This window comes from Spea bombifrons, chromosome 9 (genome assembly GCF_027358695.1).
Source record: "Spea bombifrons isolate aSpeBom1 chromosome 9, aSpeBom1.2.pri, whole genome shotgun sequence".
NCBI classification, from domain to species: Eukaryota; Metazoa; Chordata; class Amphibia; order Anura; family Pelobatidae; genus Spea; species Spea bombifrons.
In genome coordinates, this window is record NC_071095.1 from 933,104 (window position 1) to 946,730 (window position 13,627).

Below are 13,627 nucleotides of genomic sequence, written 5' to 3' on the forward strand. Positions count from 1 at the left end.
AGATGTTAAAGTATTAAAAGCCCTTGTACAAATAAAATTGTATTTCTTAGAGCCTGCGCAAAAATCACTCGCCCAACGTGGGGCTCGAACCCACGACCCTGAGATTAAGAGTCTCATGCTCTACCGACTGAGCTAGCCGGGCGCTGGTATCGCAAACGTCCAATACCGTTCTAAGGAGTATGATGTCATGCATTCTTTTTACTGTTGTGTCCACATTTGTCAGCTAAATTTCATTTGTTTGCGGCCAAAATTGCATTAATGTATTTGTCAGCACTTATTTGTAGTCATTATACATATTCAACTTGCAAAGCCTTTTGTTTGCTATTGTTATGGAGTCATGGTTAACTATCAGAGTTAGAATGAAGGCAAAATAGAGTGCGTATGGAATTTTCCCCACGCTTTTATATTGTATATGCACTTTTATATCATATTATAAATTTGTTGCCTTGCTTTTGACTGGTGATATGCAATACTATTTGATGGTGTTATTATAAAAAAATAAAAGAACACCGAAAACAGCGAACTTCAGCTGGCCGGTTAGCTCAGTTGGTTAGAGCGTGGTGCTAATAACGCCAAGGTCGCGGGTTCGATCCCCGTACGGGCCAATGTTTTTAATTTTTTTTTAAACACAAACCTTTGTATCATTTAAATACTACCAATCCCCAATGCAATTGAATACAATATATATTTTTAACAATACGAACATCGAAGTAAATATTTTACCTGCCATAATAATATGTGATATCAAAGTTTTTATTATTTAAATTATGTTCGTCCGGTTTCCGTTAATTGTTACGGTATTAAACTGCACAGCTTTAAAGGGTAAACAGACGATGTGATAAACTTTTTTTTGTATTTTTTGACATGACGTAGAACATTCTTATTACAACGCTTAAGCAGGGCCAAGCTTCCGCTCAGCCTACATTGCTGACAGCTCGAGCGTTCGGGGGACATTTTGACCTCGGCCGGCTTCCGTATTGTTACTGTTCCTTAGTCCCACCCCTCGATGACCTTTTGGCGATAGTTTTGATATAACGTTTAGTCGGCTACGAAGCTTTACAACGGAGAGGAAAGAGTATCGCATGGGCTTTGATATTACGCTGGCCATCCGCTGCGTATTTGCAGGTGGATGTCGCACATGTCTGATGCCTTGCCGGAATCACTTCCCCTAGTAAGATGGCGGCGGAGGTTGGACGTTGTGGCATCACTTCCTCTAGAAATATGGCTGCGTTTGGTGCCCATGGCAGCCTGGAAGAGACTGTGGTGAGCGCCGAGGAGTTGTGTGAATACGTTCAGGTCGTTGTGGAGGACTCCGAGGAAGTCATTGTGGAGCAGGGGGCAGCCGCCAATGTCTCTACCCTGGTGCCGAGCGAGGCTGTCAGCGAGGAGGTCATCCGAAGCCTCAGGGAGTCCAACATGGTGTACTACATGCAGTCGGACGGGACCCTGGTGCAGGGGGGAGAGCTGGGGCAGCAGGTGCACGAGGTGACATGGCTTCAGCACCCCAGCACTCAGGAGAGCTCCCCGGAGCAGGCGGCAGTCAGTGTGGGCCACCCGCCACCCCAAGCAATGGTGAAGACGGCGACCCAGCAGCTGCTGACTGCGGCCCAACACGTGGCCCTGCAACAGGGGAATGTCACCCCGGTCACCAGGCTTGTCAGCCCCAAGGTAACCCTATGGCTGTGCCGAGCTGCACGTGGGGTGGGGTAGCTGGTCACACGTGTGGAGGCTGGCTCCGATATAGCAGTTTATGTGGACTTGGTACAGGAAGCCCTCATTAGATATATTCAAATAAAACATAACCGGTAAATTCAACCGATCCTTTAACATGAAACATGGACTCCTCATCATGTCATAAAAAACCTAATGGTGACTATGTAGATCTCCCGTCATGGGTCCCTCTGGCCAGCTCTCCTGATTGCCCCTTGTTGCAGGAACCAATATTTGTATTAAACATCCATGCTTGGCATTTAACCTGTATAAAAATGGTGCCCAAGTTCATGTTGGGCTGTCTGCCAGGATTCCATATCGTATCTAAGGCAGAACCTGAAAATGTATTTTTGTATCTTATTTCATCTGCCTGCCTATTTCTTTTCAGGGTTTAAAAACCTTTCGCATTGAGGTTCCAGGACTACAGCTAAACGAGGACAAGACTCAAGGGCTCGGTCTTCTTCATGGTGCCCAGAAGCCCGCAGTCCAAAGCAAGATCGGTTCAGGAAGCCCTAGTCCCGCTGGGGCTCAGATCATACGTATCAAGCCTCAGTCCGTACAGCGGCAGTTCCTCCTGCAAAGTTCTGAATCTGTAAGCCCCGCTCAAGTTATTGTGAAGAAACCGTCTTTGTCGTTGGAAAAAGTAGTAACCGGGGTGAGCTCTTTGAAAACCGTATATCCCACCGATCTAGTGCGTAAGCAGGCATACGGTGCTTCGCTGAAGAAGACTCATCCGGTGGCCAGAGCTGAAGCCTCTTCCGCTCCTAATAAATCTTCCAAAAAGGAGCAAAAGACCAAAAGGTCTGTAAAGGTAAAAACTCGCTCCGGTCGAATTTCTCGTCCACCGATGCACAAAGTGAAGGACTACAAATTTATCAAGATGGGAGACTTGGCTTACAGCCATCCATCAGATTCTGATGACTACGCTGAGCTGAGTGCCGATGAAGAGGAAGATTGGGCCAAGGGTAGTTCGCTGGCTGTCCCTCAGAGTTACACCGTAAAGCATACATTGTTTCAGTGTGACACCTGTGAGAAATCCTATATGGGAAAAGGAGGGTTGTTGCGTCACTATCGGCTTCATCCTGGCCATGGGCAACTGGCTCTGTCTGACTACAAAGAGGCTACCAAAGCCGGTGGTGCGCTCAGATCTACAGCAGAGCCCGTAACCAGCGAGCAGCAGGTAGGTTGTTGTTGTATGACAATGACGTGTCTCTAACAAAAATTAGTGATACGCAATGTTACAAGAGTCTATAATAATTTGTGTATTCATCAGTACCAGGAATTAAGTTTCTAGTGCTGCATTTCATTACAAACCTGTTGAAATAAGACAGGTCGGTTGAACAGTGCCTCTGATTGTCACGTGACACAAAAGCTCACAGTGAAGGGGATATTGCCACAGAACCCGAAAAGGCTCCTTGAATGTGTTGATGCGGTAAAGCCTTCAGATGGCCTTCAGGGCAAAGTACAATGACGGATCTGGTGTCTAGAGAGGAATGTTGCCGTCTAAATGGAACGGCACCTTTATTGTCCTGGAAAGTTGTAGGAAGGCAGACGTTTAATATTTTAAACCTTATTTAGTCCCCAGCAATGTCGGTTATTTCTTGCTATACAGTAGAAGGTCTCCATCTTAATCACCCGGGGGAACCTTCTGCAGCCAATGGACTCTTCCCCTTCCCTTTTCATACGTTGCCCCAGAAACATAAAAGGTGACGACAAGTTATCCATTTCCAGTCCAACCCGTTTGGTTTCCTTCCTTTCTCAGAGAGCTGCAAGTGGGGCAGAGCAGAGGCTGTGCGGCGATTCTCAGGATCCCAGTGGAAGCAGCCTGTCTTCCACGGTGCAAGCAACGGCCGAGCGCAAGAACCAGAAAGGAACCAGACGTGGAAGACCACGAGGTACCGGAAGGCGGTTTGGACGCCCTCGAAAAACCCTGGCCGGTGGATCAGCTGACCCGAAGACTCTGAATAAAGCCAGGTTGAAAGAGGTTAGTAAGTAGCTTGTCACTGCGTTGTGCAGTAACTGTCTGGTTTAACACTTGTTTTACTATTTCTGCTTATTTCATGACGTATATCTGTGTCCTCAGTTGCTCCAGCTGTGTGATAAAGAGGATTTGAAAGAACTGGTTCTCCCGTGTCTCACAAAGCTGATCACAGTGTATGAGTTCTTACTGTTAAAGGTCAGTATCCATAATCTTCACTTTCAGGTGATCTGAGCGAATGTCTGCCTGTACTTGTCTAGGTGTAATCCGACAGTGTTCGTCTGTTTCGGACTGGCTATGACATCATGTTTGTTTCTGCATGCAGGAAGTGACATGGTCTATGGGTAACGTTATCGGGCACAAATGTGTAATTCATTTTAATAAACGTTGAACCCACTTTTTATTCTTTAGTAGATAAAAAATGACATCTCTTGTAGAGTGTTTCCGTGTGAAATATTCTGCAGGTGCTCATCGGGGCGAAGAACTGAAACTGGGATAAGCACTGGTGGCTACTGCGCATAAACGGATGTCATTACTCCAGAATAATGACTCGTTTTGGATACAATCGGTTGGGTCATCTAGCAATTCTGGCTCCAAACACTGGCCCCTTTGGTGTTGTGTTGTTTCTACTTCAAAGCCTGGTGGGCTGTAATGAATAGAACCAATTTTATGTTTGCTGGGCCATTTATTTATGGAAAGCGGGATAAACAAAGAGGTGTTTCTACAGCTTTCCCAAATCGATTGCATGTTGGCTACTCCATTTTAACCTCTATTTGACATTGGGGGGTTATGAGTGAGAATAACCCTGGTGCCGTGTGTTTCTTACGACTAGACCTGTAATATGCCAACACCATGGCCCGCGGGTCCCCATGTCACCTGGCGTTACTAAATCAAGGGGCACTGAAACCGTTTTATTCCCTTATATATTTATTTGTCTAATTCACAATGATTTTTTTTTTTGTTCCGAAGGTCGAGCAAGATTATCCACAGAAGCCACGCTTTCCTTCCGTGTATAAAGAGTTTGAGCGTTTGCACTCCAGCGTGAAGATCCTGGCCCAGGACTATTTCAGGATTCAGTCTGTGAACGCTGAAAAGATTCTTGCCGTCAATGACCACAAGGTGAGATTGTGTGCAAACCTATACCCTGAGCAAAATGGTGTAGGTGCCATGAGCCATGGCCAGCTATAGGCAATCTTACATAGAATGAGTTGGCAGTGACCCCACGGCAGCACTCGGCATCACCATGTCAGACGGACAGAGCAAGTCGGCACCTCTTGTTGCAAAACGTATTTACGGAATCCGAATGTTTCGGGGTACTTGGTACTTTAACTATCACAGTCTAGAGAAAAACTTTTATTTTTTTCCACTAAGAGCAACTCTCATCCCAGATAAGCATACAGACAAGTTTCACGTTTGTTTCACAGGTCGCAGTATCTCTGGGCGTTTCAGAAGAGATGATTGGAAAAGATAATTCTGCCGTCTGCTCTTCACCGGCTACAAATGAGCAGGAAGTTAATGTAAACGTGAAGGCGAAACGTAAGCATGAGGTATGGGCGAGTCAGGCGCTTTACAAACCAGGCTCTAATCAGATCCACAACGTACGATGAGCTTCTTCTGGATTTATGCAGCCAGACTGTCTGTGGGACTGTTGTGTTTTTGGTAGCTCTGACAATTTATTTAAGTAGCTGTTTTTGGACTTTTTTTTTCTAGTGTTCAGAAGAAGAGCTGCCGCCATTGAAAAAACAAAGGCAAGAGGTCTCTGACAGTGTGTGCTGCGATCAGAACGGGAATAACGTCCCCCCTGTAACATGTGAAGAAAAAAGACTAAATGAAGGTAAGTGCTGAACGCGTTACCTGATCCCAAACAAGATACCCTGCAGTCCTAGTTATGAGACAAAAGTAAATGAGAGAGGAGACCTGTCAATGCAGACGCGTCAGGGAAAAAATGTGACAACCTCCGCTGCTGTGCATAGACAACCTTCCGGGGCTTCTATGAATGAGCTCCGGAAGGTCATGTGATGCTGGCGCTCTGTCATAAAAGCCCCAGAGGAAGTGCCGGCAGCAGCTGAGGTTGTCTGCACGCATTGCACAGACCTCCCGGAGAGGAGGATCAGAGTTCCCTGCAGCGCTGCGGGGGATCTGGATCTTAGTCTTGTAGTCAGAGCTGTATTTGAGGTCTGATTAGAAGACTGTCTTGAATATAAGACAATGGTTATTTTTCAGAGCATTTGCTCTGGGGGGGTGGGGGACTTGTCTTATCAAGCAAATATGGTAATTTTTTTATTTGGTGGGGGAAGCTGTTGTAGGATGTGTGCATATTTTACACGTTGGAATGCTGATTCATATTTTTTAATACTTGTAGGTCTAGGATGCCAAGTCGATAATCTGTACATGCCGGGAGGTGACGTTGTTGCGATTAATACTTCTCCAGTGACCACCGGGGGCCTTACAGGGGAATTTTCCCAGTCTGAAGCGCATCTCCCCAGCACAGCTATTGAAAGCGGTTCTGAATTGATTCCTTATGAAATGGACACAGGGTTATCCACGGCATCGCAATCTCTTTCGGACGCGCAGCCGGCGGCATCATCCGGCCATTCGCAGACCGGTCCCGAAGGGTCCCTCACTGAGAAGTCTCATTACGAAGGCCAGTTTTCTCTCGAGGATGTGAAAATGTCTGCAGATAACTCAGAAGATGTCGGCTGCTTATTTTTTTCTTGCATAACAGAGACTTCGGCCCTTGATCAGAACGGCACATCTGCTACACACGAGGTATCCTTTGATGATGGTGGCCACCTTGGCTCGCTGGACTCGCATAGCACCGAGCCAAGGAGTACAAATGGAAATAAAAGCGAGGTGATTGATCCCGTGGACACGGCTTGCGCAGACGTTTCTCAAGCTCCTTCCCCGCATTGCAGTTCGTTTCCAACTCAGGCTTCCTCCCCGGATGGGAAATGCGATGCGTTAAATGATCAGAGCACCGCGTCGCATGGCGTAAACAGCGAGGATACCTTGGTCTTAATACAGAGTCCAGGAGGAATGGTTTCTGAAGACACCCCATCTCTCCTGCTAAAAAGTACAGATGCGTCAGGGCTGCAGTTTGAAATCATGGAAGCGCTTTTCCAGATTTAAGCAAAACGGAGACATCTTAAGCGTGGAGCCGAGAAGTAATTTCGGGCTGCTGCACCTCTTGTCATTTTTATATCGTTTGCTAGGATATCTCCTGTAAATTCTTCTCTTGATAAAAGGGCCATGACAATTTATAACTTATTTGTAAAGTTTCTATTAAGAGGTTTATTTTGTACTATTTAGAAGGAAAGTTGTGGTCCTTTTTTAGGGGATTGGCCAATAAATGGGGTGTATGCACAGAAAGCGATTCAATCAGAGAGTGGGGGGGAAACAAAATATATATCTAAAATATTCATGGAGGAAGAAATAGACCATCCTTTACCAGTTTAACAGTTTGTCCGTGTTCTGTTCATGTTACTGGTGGCTACATGGTTCGGACTAATGGTTTAATATTAATCTAAGGTTTTGTTACTCTTTTTTTGTAAACAAGGCCCCTCTTGTGAACTCTCTCAAAACTAGCATGTTGCGTTTCAGGGCTTTACCCGTTTTTCAATTGCCAGTAACGCATGGTCCAACTCATTGCTGGGATGGGATAGTAAAATAAATCAATGGATGTCCAAGTTGTCCTCAAACGACATCAAACTAGCTCTTCAGGTTTAACAGCCACGTTCCTAACCCCATGTTAATCACATCCTAAAACTGTTTGGGACCCGGCCCTTGCCGGCTTCTTTGGAGATTCTTCAGTTACATCTGATTTCTACTTTTGTTGAATAAAATGTGCCTTGTTTGCATGTTTTTCCCCCATAACTTGAGGCTTTCGGGGATAGCTGATCTGTTGTAGCTTGCGGGTTGGAGATGGCTTTGCTGTCATGCTTTCTGCCGTGTTTAACAAATCATTTTTTGTGATTACCAACGATCTTGCTGTTTTATTATACATATACAGGCTGATGTTCCAAGATTAAAAGGTTTTTATTCTCAGCTGGTTTTTTTTTCTTCCTCTTCTTTGACATCGCTTAGTAATAATGGTTTATGTAAGTAAAAGAATCTACCAGAATATTAAATAGGTGCACCCTGTAACGATAAAACCAAATTACGCGATGGACACATTTAATAGATACACATGTAATATGTATTGTGTACGGCCACGCAACAGCTCGCAATCCCAGCGGGGGGGGGGGGGGGAGATTTATACAAATGGCGGAGCCCCCCAAAGCCAGACCCCTTTCTTTTTCTGCCCACTGCGCAACTCAGCAATGGCTGGGTCAGGTGTAATTGCCCATACAGGTTACCTGGCTGAGCTTCGTGCAGATGAGCAACAATCCGTAATCAACCAGTGATAACGTTCTTAATCGTAAGCATGGACAGAGACAGAATTGGACAGCAGGTACTAACCATCCGGTCCCTCGTCTGCCCATTTTTCCTTGATACAAAACCCACTTCTTAATCAGTCCTTGATCTTATCCTAGTTTCAGGATAGCTTTACTGTATTAGCCTCTACCACTTTTGCTGGGAGGCAGTTCCATTTATCTACACCCTCTTAGTAAAGTGAGATCCTGATTTTATATTTGTTTAAGTTTGTCACGGTAAGCCGCTGTAACCAACAGCTTATTTTTCCCAGTGACCCTGCTTTTACTTCAACAAAGTAAACCTTTATTTAAAGACTGGTTTCTCCGCACGGTAACATTCTTTGTACTTCTGCAGCTATTTCCCTTCAGGAATACCTCGAATAAAACAGTCCGTTACACGTCGGAGGTATGAATTCTGCGATGTTCGTAGTCAGAGAGGGCGATGACCGGTTTCCAGTAGCATGCTCTCCAGCAGCACTTTAATGCTGCTGTCTATATAGGGTTGGTACAACCAGCATGATAGGTACACCATTAGTAAATCCTGGTCGGTTGTATGTGCGATTTGCTCAACAATCGTCCTTTTAAGTGAGATTTCCTTCTTGTACATTTCTGACATTTTGACGGAGGTTTCATCTGGTGGAGGATAAAAAAAAAAAAAAAAAGTTCAGTAAAAACTCACCCAACTTTTTAATTTACTTTTTTTTTTATTGGCACAGGGGCATTGAAGAATTTGGAACACAACCTAATTTAACATTTAGGGCCAGGCTGTAAGAGCAAACTACTTAATCCTTAAACAACTGGCCTGGGCCGATCCCATGTGCCAAAGGGCAATCATTTTCATCGTTCACCAAACCGTAAAGACAAGTGGAATACGTATTTTTACATACCGGCATCTGTTGGACAATATTGTCATCACACCATCTAAAAATATTTCATTATGGTCTTATTATAAGGGGGATTTTCACAGCTTTAAACTCAATTATGAAAACTAGATAATCCTTTCACTTCTTGTTATTTTTTTTCCCCCTCCCCATCAGAAGAAGAAAAAAGAAAAAGTTTTGAAGGGGGGATATTTAACCTCAAGAGCTTTGGGGAAAACCCAGTATACGTCTATATCCTGTCCCGCTGAAACGTACTAAATTATTCCACTTGCTGAAAACTAAAACGCTACGTAGGTTGGCTTTTTAAATATATTTTATGGCCTTAAATGTATTTAAACAAATGGCTACTCACAGAAAAGCGGCGTAGGCCACGTATGAAAAAGCACAGGTCTGGAAGCATTGCGACTGCATTGATAAGCTTCAAGGTCGCAGACCCCTTTCAATGTAGATGATAATTTTTCCATTTTAAGATGTACTTGTTTCTAAAATAGGGACATAGAAAAAAAATATTTTAAAACATATATTATTTTGCAGAAAACGTGTGTGTTGTTGGCCAGTGATAAGAAAACGTGACAACTTCTATAGTGGTGGCAAACGCATCCCATCCTCTAAGTGTTTTTAGGAGCAGGAACCCTTCAGATAGATAAACATCTATGGGAATGAACTGAAAATTGGAGGGATGAGGGGTAATCTGTGATTAAAAACGACTCGAAAATCTTCTATCATCATCATATTTCTAGGAGGAAAGGACTTCATCCCACCGGTTGGGCATGACAATCTTACCATGTTTTCCAAAGTGCCAAGTAATTCTGAGCAAAGCGTCTCCAGCTCCAGTCTGTCGTTATCCAAACTGGTTGCATTAGGTACAGCGCCGTCTAGTAACATCTCCTCGTAAGATCTAGAAAAATAAATGTACAGAAGGGAATCTCGGTAAAACCTCAAACGGTTGATCTGGTTAATTGAAGAACAGAAATCCTTTAGAGCAGTGGGTTTAGAACTTCACAGTAGGATCTATATGCACTAAGGTGGGAAACAAGCATACAAAATACAACATACTTAATAAGAGCATGAAAGAAAATAGAAGCAGTATATATTTATAATCTATTATACTGGACAAACACCATGACTCTGCTGTACTGCCTCTTGGTAAACGACAGAATGACCCCTTTAAAGAGAAATATAAGCTTGCAAATCATCTTACAGCTTCTCTCTCCCTAACCAAATGACAGAATGTATGGCAGGGATTTTTTATTACTACGGACATTGTGTTTGAAACCTTACCAACCATGGAATGATCCAGTCTGCAGAAACATCCCATTCATCCACATAGTGAATAAATCACTTTTTATACGCAATTCCCCAACCTACAGAAAGTATGCGGGGAACAACTACACCCGTGATGTCATACAAATAGAAACCTACTTTGAACTTATTTTTAGGTTCACTATTTTATTTGCTGCATTAAAGGCCATATTATTGTAGTTCTCCCATTTTAGCATCAGGTTGTGCCAGTCCGCTGCGCTGTCCTTGATTTTCCTAGCGCTTCCCGTTAACGCAGCCTTGTTTGGGGTAATAAATCCGGGGCTTTTACCTGAAAAAAAGAAAACAAATGATATCAGCTTCCAGAAACACACAACATAGTTTCTCAAAAACGTATGTCTGACAGAGGCAGCTCAACCTGCGCCTTACATATTAATTGCAAACTGAACTTCAACTTGCCCCTCTAGTAACATCGTCCATGTATAACTAGCCATGTTAACACAGTGTTATGTGTATAGAAACTCCAACACCGCATTCATTCATGGACCTTTACTGACTGTGTTCATTCATTACATAAAGTACATCATATGTCTCCTCACCCCTTCCAGCGTTTAATCCCCCAGTAAATGATACGATTCTGCGTTACAAGCCGTATAAATCTAGCCAGGTGCTCCAAAAATCAGTAAGTTCACTTACTCTCCGTCATATTCACGATCACAATAACAATTCAGAGCATCAGCCATGCCAATAGCAGCCACACGCCTGCCCGCAACCCCAGCAACTTCCGCCTTCCGGTCTGAGATCTGCCTGCTGATGACATCACACGGAGGGCGTGGCCAGACGAGCCTGCTGTGTGGGGTGTTGTGATTGCCGGCGCTGGGGTCTGTAATTCAGCTGCGTCAGTTTCCAGCGGAGAACAGAGAGGGGTCCCGGGCACCGCCGGCCTCCGGGGAATGGAGTGATCGCCGGGGGGAAGCCCTTATATCGGGTTATACCGGGTCAGAGCCGCAGCATCCGGGGCGAGTCAGTACGTATCGGGGTGATGACAGCTGCACACGGATGTGGGGATAGCGTTAGTATACTCCTATGTATAACTGTACACATGTACCTCATAAAAAGTACTGCTCCTGTGGGCACTGGGCTACGACTCGCATCACCCTCAGTCAGTATGCCATGTGGGTCAGGGTATCTCTACTTCAGCGGTTGGTAAAGATGCTGAGTGCTGATATGCCATTCCCTACTTAATAATAATAATGATAATAATAATAATATATCGCCGTCATCTTCCACAGCGCTGTACAGTGACGCGTATCTCTTGCTACATGAAACGAATGGCTGCAGGTTATAGTTCAGTACAGGAATCGCCGCCCGTGTGCCCGGTGCTTGCACATGTTGCGTGTGTTGCCGGGCAGCATCCTGCCAGTGGTGTGTGACAGGGCGGGCGCGGGGTTAATAACACGACCTGCGTGTGCCACTGAATTGAGCCGCCCTTACTGCAGCCACAGCCGGTCCCTGCCTCCGCAGCATCACCATCATCAATATTATTAGTATTATACTGCTATGTGTAACTATAAAAGCACACCACGGCAACCGCTGCATCCGGATGGTGATTGGTTACAACTCACATCACTCTCAGCCAGCATGTCGTGTGTTGCCGGTTTATCAGCTGTTGAAGATGCTCAGTCTTGGCGTGTAATAGTCTGATATTCCCTTCTCTTGTTGTTTTTAATAATGATGATAATAATATAGTGAGGTCATATCCCACAGCTCAATAATAATATTTATTATTACATAGCACCCTTGTATCCCACATCTCATTATTATTATTGTTGTTGTTATTATTGTTATATAGCGCCGTGATATATGCCACAGCTCTTTTATTATTATTATTATTATTATTGTTATATAGCGCCGTGATATATGCCACAGCTCTTTTATTATTATTATTATATAGCGCCATGATATATGCCACAGCTCTCCTAATGCGTGTTAGATTAACGTGGTGTGCATATAATGAATGCTTTTGCAGGCATTGTGAAGGGACACAGACCCCATTCTTTTCTTGGTGGTCTGCGGCACAATAGTTGTTTGTAATGTAAGCCGTAACACAATCCACAAAGCTGCTCTTTGTGTCGGCTTTACGTGGCCGCCGAACCGTTCTCCGGCCTCTAGGTTTTGTTCTCTGGGGTATTGAGAGGCTGTAAAGCAGATTAAACGCGACGATGTTCTGTGTCAGTACTGTAACAGCCGGTATGTGTTCTACAACTCCCATGAAGCTCGTGGAGTATGCCGGTAAGTGGCCTTTGGCTGTGGCTGCCTCTGCATTATAGGAGTTGTAGTTCTGTGATGGCTACAGGTTGACCTCCAGCGATGATCATTGCTCTAAAAAAAGTACTTTTATGGTTTAATGGCCCAGATTTCAGCATAAGAATGAATTTCCTTCTTATATAGAAGTCGCGGTTAATTATTTTTTGTTCTCAGCGTCATCTTCCTAGGATTAACCCTTTCATATATAATGAAGTTTAATGCAACACTTTTTCAGTATATGTGCAGGAGCTTCAACCTCTAATGAGCTGTATTTGTTTCCATGGTGACTACTCCACATTTAGATCTTTGCCTCAGACTTGCTTTATAAATAGGCTTATGGGGATTCTGTATGCTGAGCGGTTTTGTTGCAAAATTAAAGTAATGCAGTCACCATGGCAACCAATGTTTTCCCCCTGAGTGCCACTTTTCTTGCTTTGCACCTGAATCTTTCCATATACTTAACCTCCGGGGGGTAATTCAGATACATGGAGGTTAAATATGATTTAGTGTTCTGATCACCATCATTTACCCCTCAAAACAAATCTATGTATACAAGGAAACTCGCTCCTCATCTTCATCGAGTGCACCTGGAGCGAAAAATACATCTCTTTATGGAAGATAACCCAATGATTTGTGCTTTTTCTAAGCTCTAATTATTCTCCTAGTCCTCCCCGATACTTTGATCTGGAATCCCTCTACTGTTAGCAGAAAGAATAGGCTGTGTGGTTACCTGGACTATTAGACGTGGTTGACTTGTTGCCGTGATTGCCCGAGTTTAACAGATATGAAGAAGACCCTTTTGTCGGTGAAATGGAGCGTTTCACCCGAAATGGCAATCGGTTCGGGGACCTGAAAGGGGTTCATCTGCTTAAAAACATGGACCTTCTATTTTGAGTAACAATAAACTCAGTAATGGATCGTAAGCTTGAAGGATCTGGACCTTCTTCTCTTTCTGTGCGTGTCATGATGTGACCCTCAAATCGTGTTTGTGGCACTCTGCCCGCGCTCTGTAAATAAATGTATCGCTTTGTCTTATTCTGTGGATTCTCGTCTCGTCAGACCCCTTGAATATATGTATT

The 13,627-nt window shown here is 44.2% G+C and overlaps 2 protein-coding genes and 1 non-coding gene across 3 annotated transcripts; 1 reads left to right on the plus strand and 2 right to left on the minus strand.

Moving 5' to 3' along the window:
* Positions 1–69: 69 nt before the first annotated feature.
* On the minus strand, positions 70–142 carry TRNAK-CUU (transfer RNA lysine (anticodon CUU)). The gene has a single exon. It is a non-coding gene; the product is annotated as a tRNA-Lys (tRNA).
* A 986-nt stretch (positions 143–1,128) lies between these two features.
* On the plus strand, positions 1,129–6,817 carry ZNF839 (zinc finger protein 839). Its single transcript, XM_053475404.1, has 8 exons — positions 1,129–1,668; positions 2,099–2,890; positions 3,473–3,694; positions 3,794–3,886; positions 4,658–4,807; positions 5,113–5,235; positions 5,399–5,522; positions 6,051–6,817. Exons 1-8 carry the CDS (start codon positions 1,177–1,179, stop codon positions 6,815–6,817), a joined length of 2,763 nt encoding a protein of 920 aa, XP_053331379.1. The 5' UTR covers positions 1,129–1,176.
* A 718-nt stretch (positions 6,818–7,535) lies between these two features.
* On the minus strand, positions 7,536–11,191 carry CINP (cyclin dependent kinase 2 interacting protein). Its single transcript, XM_053475603.1, has 5 exons — positions 10,938–11,191; positions 10,404–10,572; positions 9,765–9,879; positions 9,334–9,463; positions 7,536–8,733 (listed from the first exon to the last, which is right to left on the minus strand). The coding sequence occupies exons 1-5, from the start codon at positions 10,945–10,947 to the stop codon at positions 8,531–8,533; spliced, it is 627 nt and encodes a 208-aa protein (XP_053331578.1). The 5' UTR covers positions 10,948–11,191; the 3' UTR covers positions 7,536–8,530.
* Positions 11,192–13,627: the final 2,436 nt, after the last annotated feature.

What these genes read in the sequence shown, in the direction of transcription:
- CINP (XM_053475603.1), bottom strand. An exon ending in AACCTAAAAATAAGTTCAAA is followed by an intron (nt 9,880 to 10,403) that starts GTAGGTTTCTAT and finishes TTATTTTTCTAG; the next exon opens with ATCTTACGAGGAGATGTTAC. An exon ending in GTGGCCTACGCCGCTTTTCT is followed by an intron (nt 8,734 to 9,333) that starts GTGAGTAGCCAT and finishes ATCCTCCACCAG; the next exon opens with ATGAAACCTCCGTCAAAATG.
- ZNF839 (XM_053475404.1), top strand. Translation starts at nt 1,177, where the DNA reads ATGGCGGCGGAGGTTGGACGTTGTGGCATCACTTCCTCTAGAAATATG. An exon ending in ATGAGTTCTTACTGTTAAAG is followed by an intron (nt 3,887 to 4,657) that starts GTCAGTATCCAT and finishes TTTGTTCCGAAG; the next exon opens with GTCGAGCAAGATTATCCACA. An exon ending in AGGCGAAACGTAAGCATGAG is followed by an intron (nt 5,236 to 5,398) that starts GTATGGGCGAGT and finishes TTTTTTTTCTAG; the next exon opens with TGTTCAGAAGAAGAGCTGCC.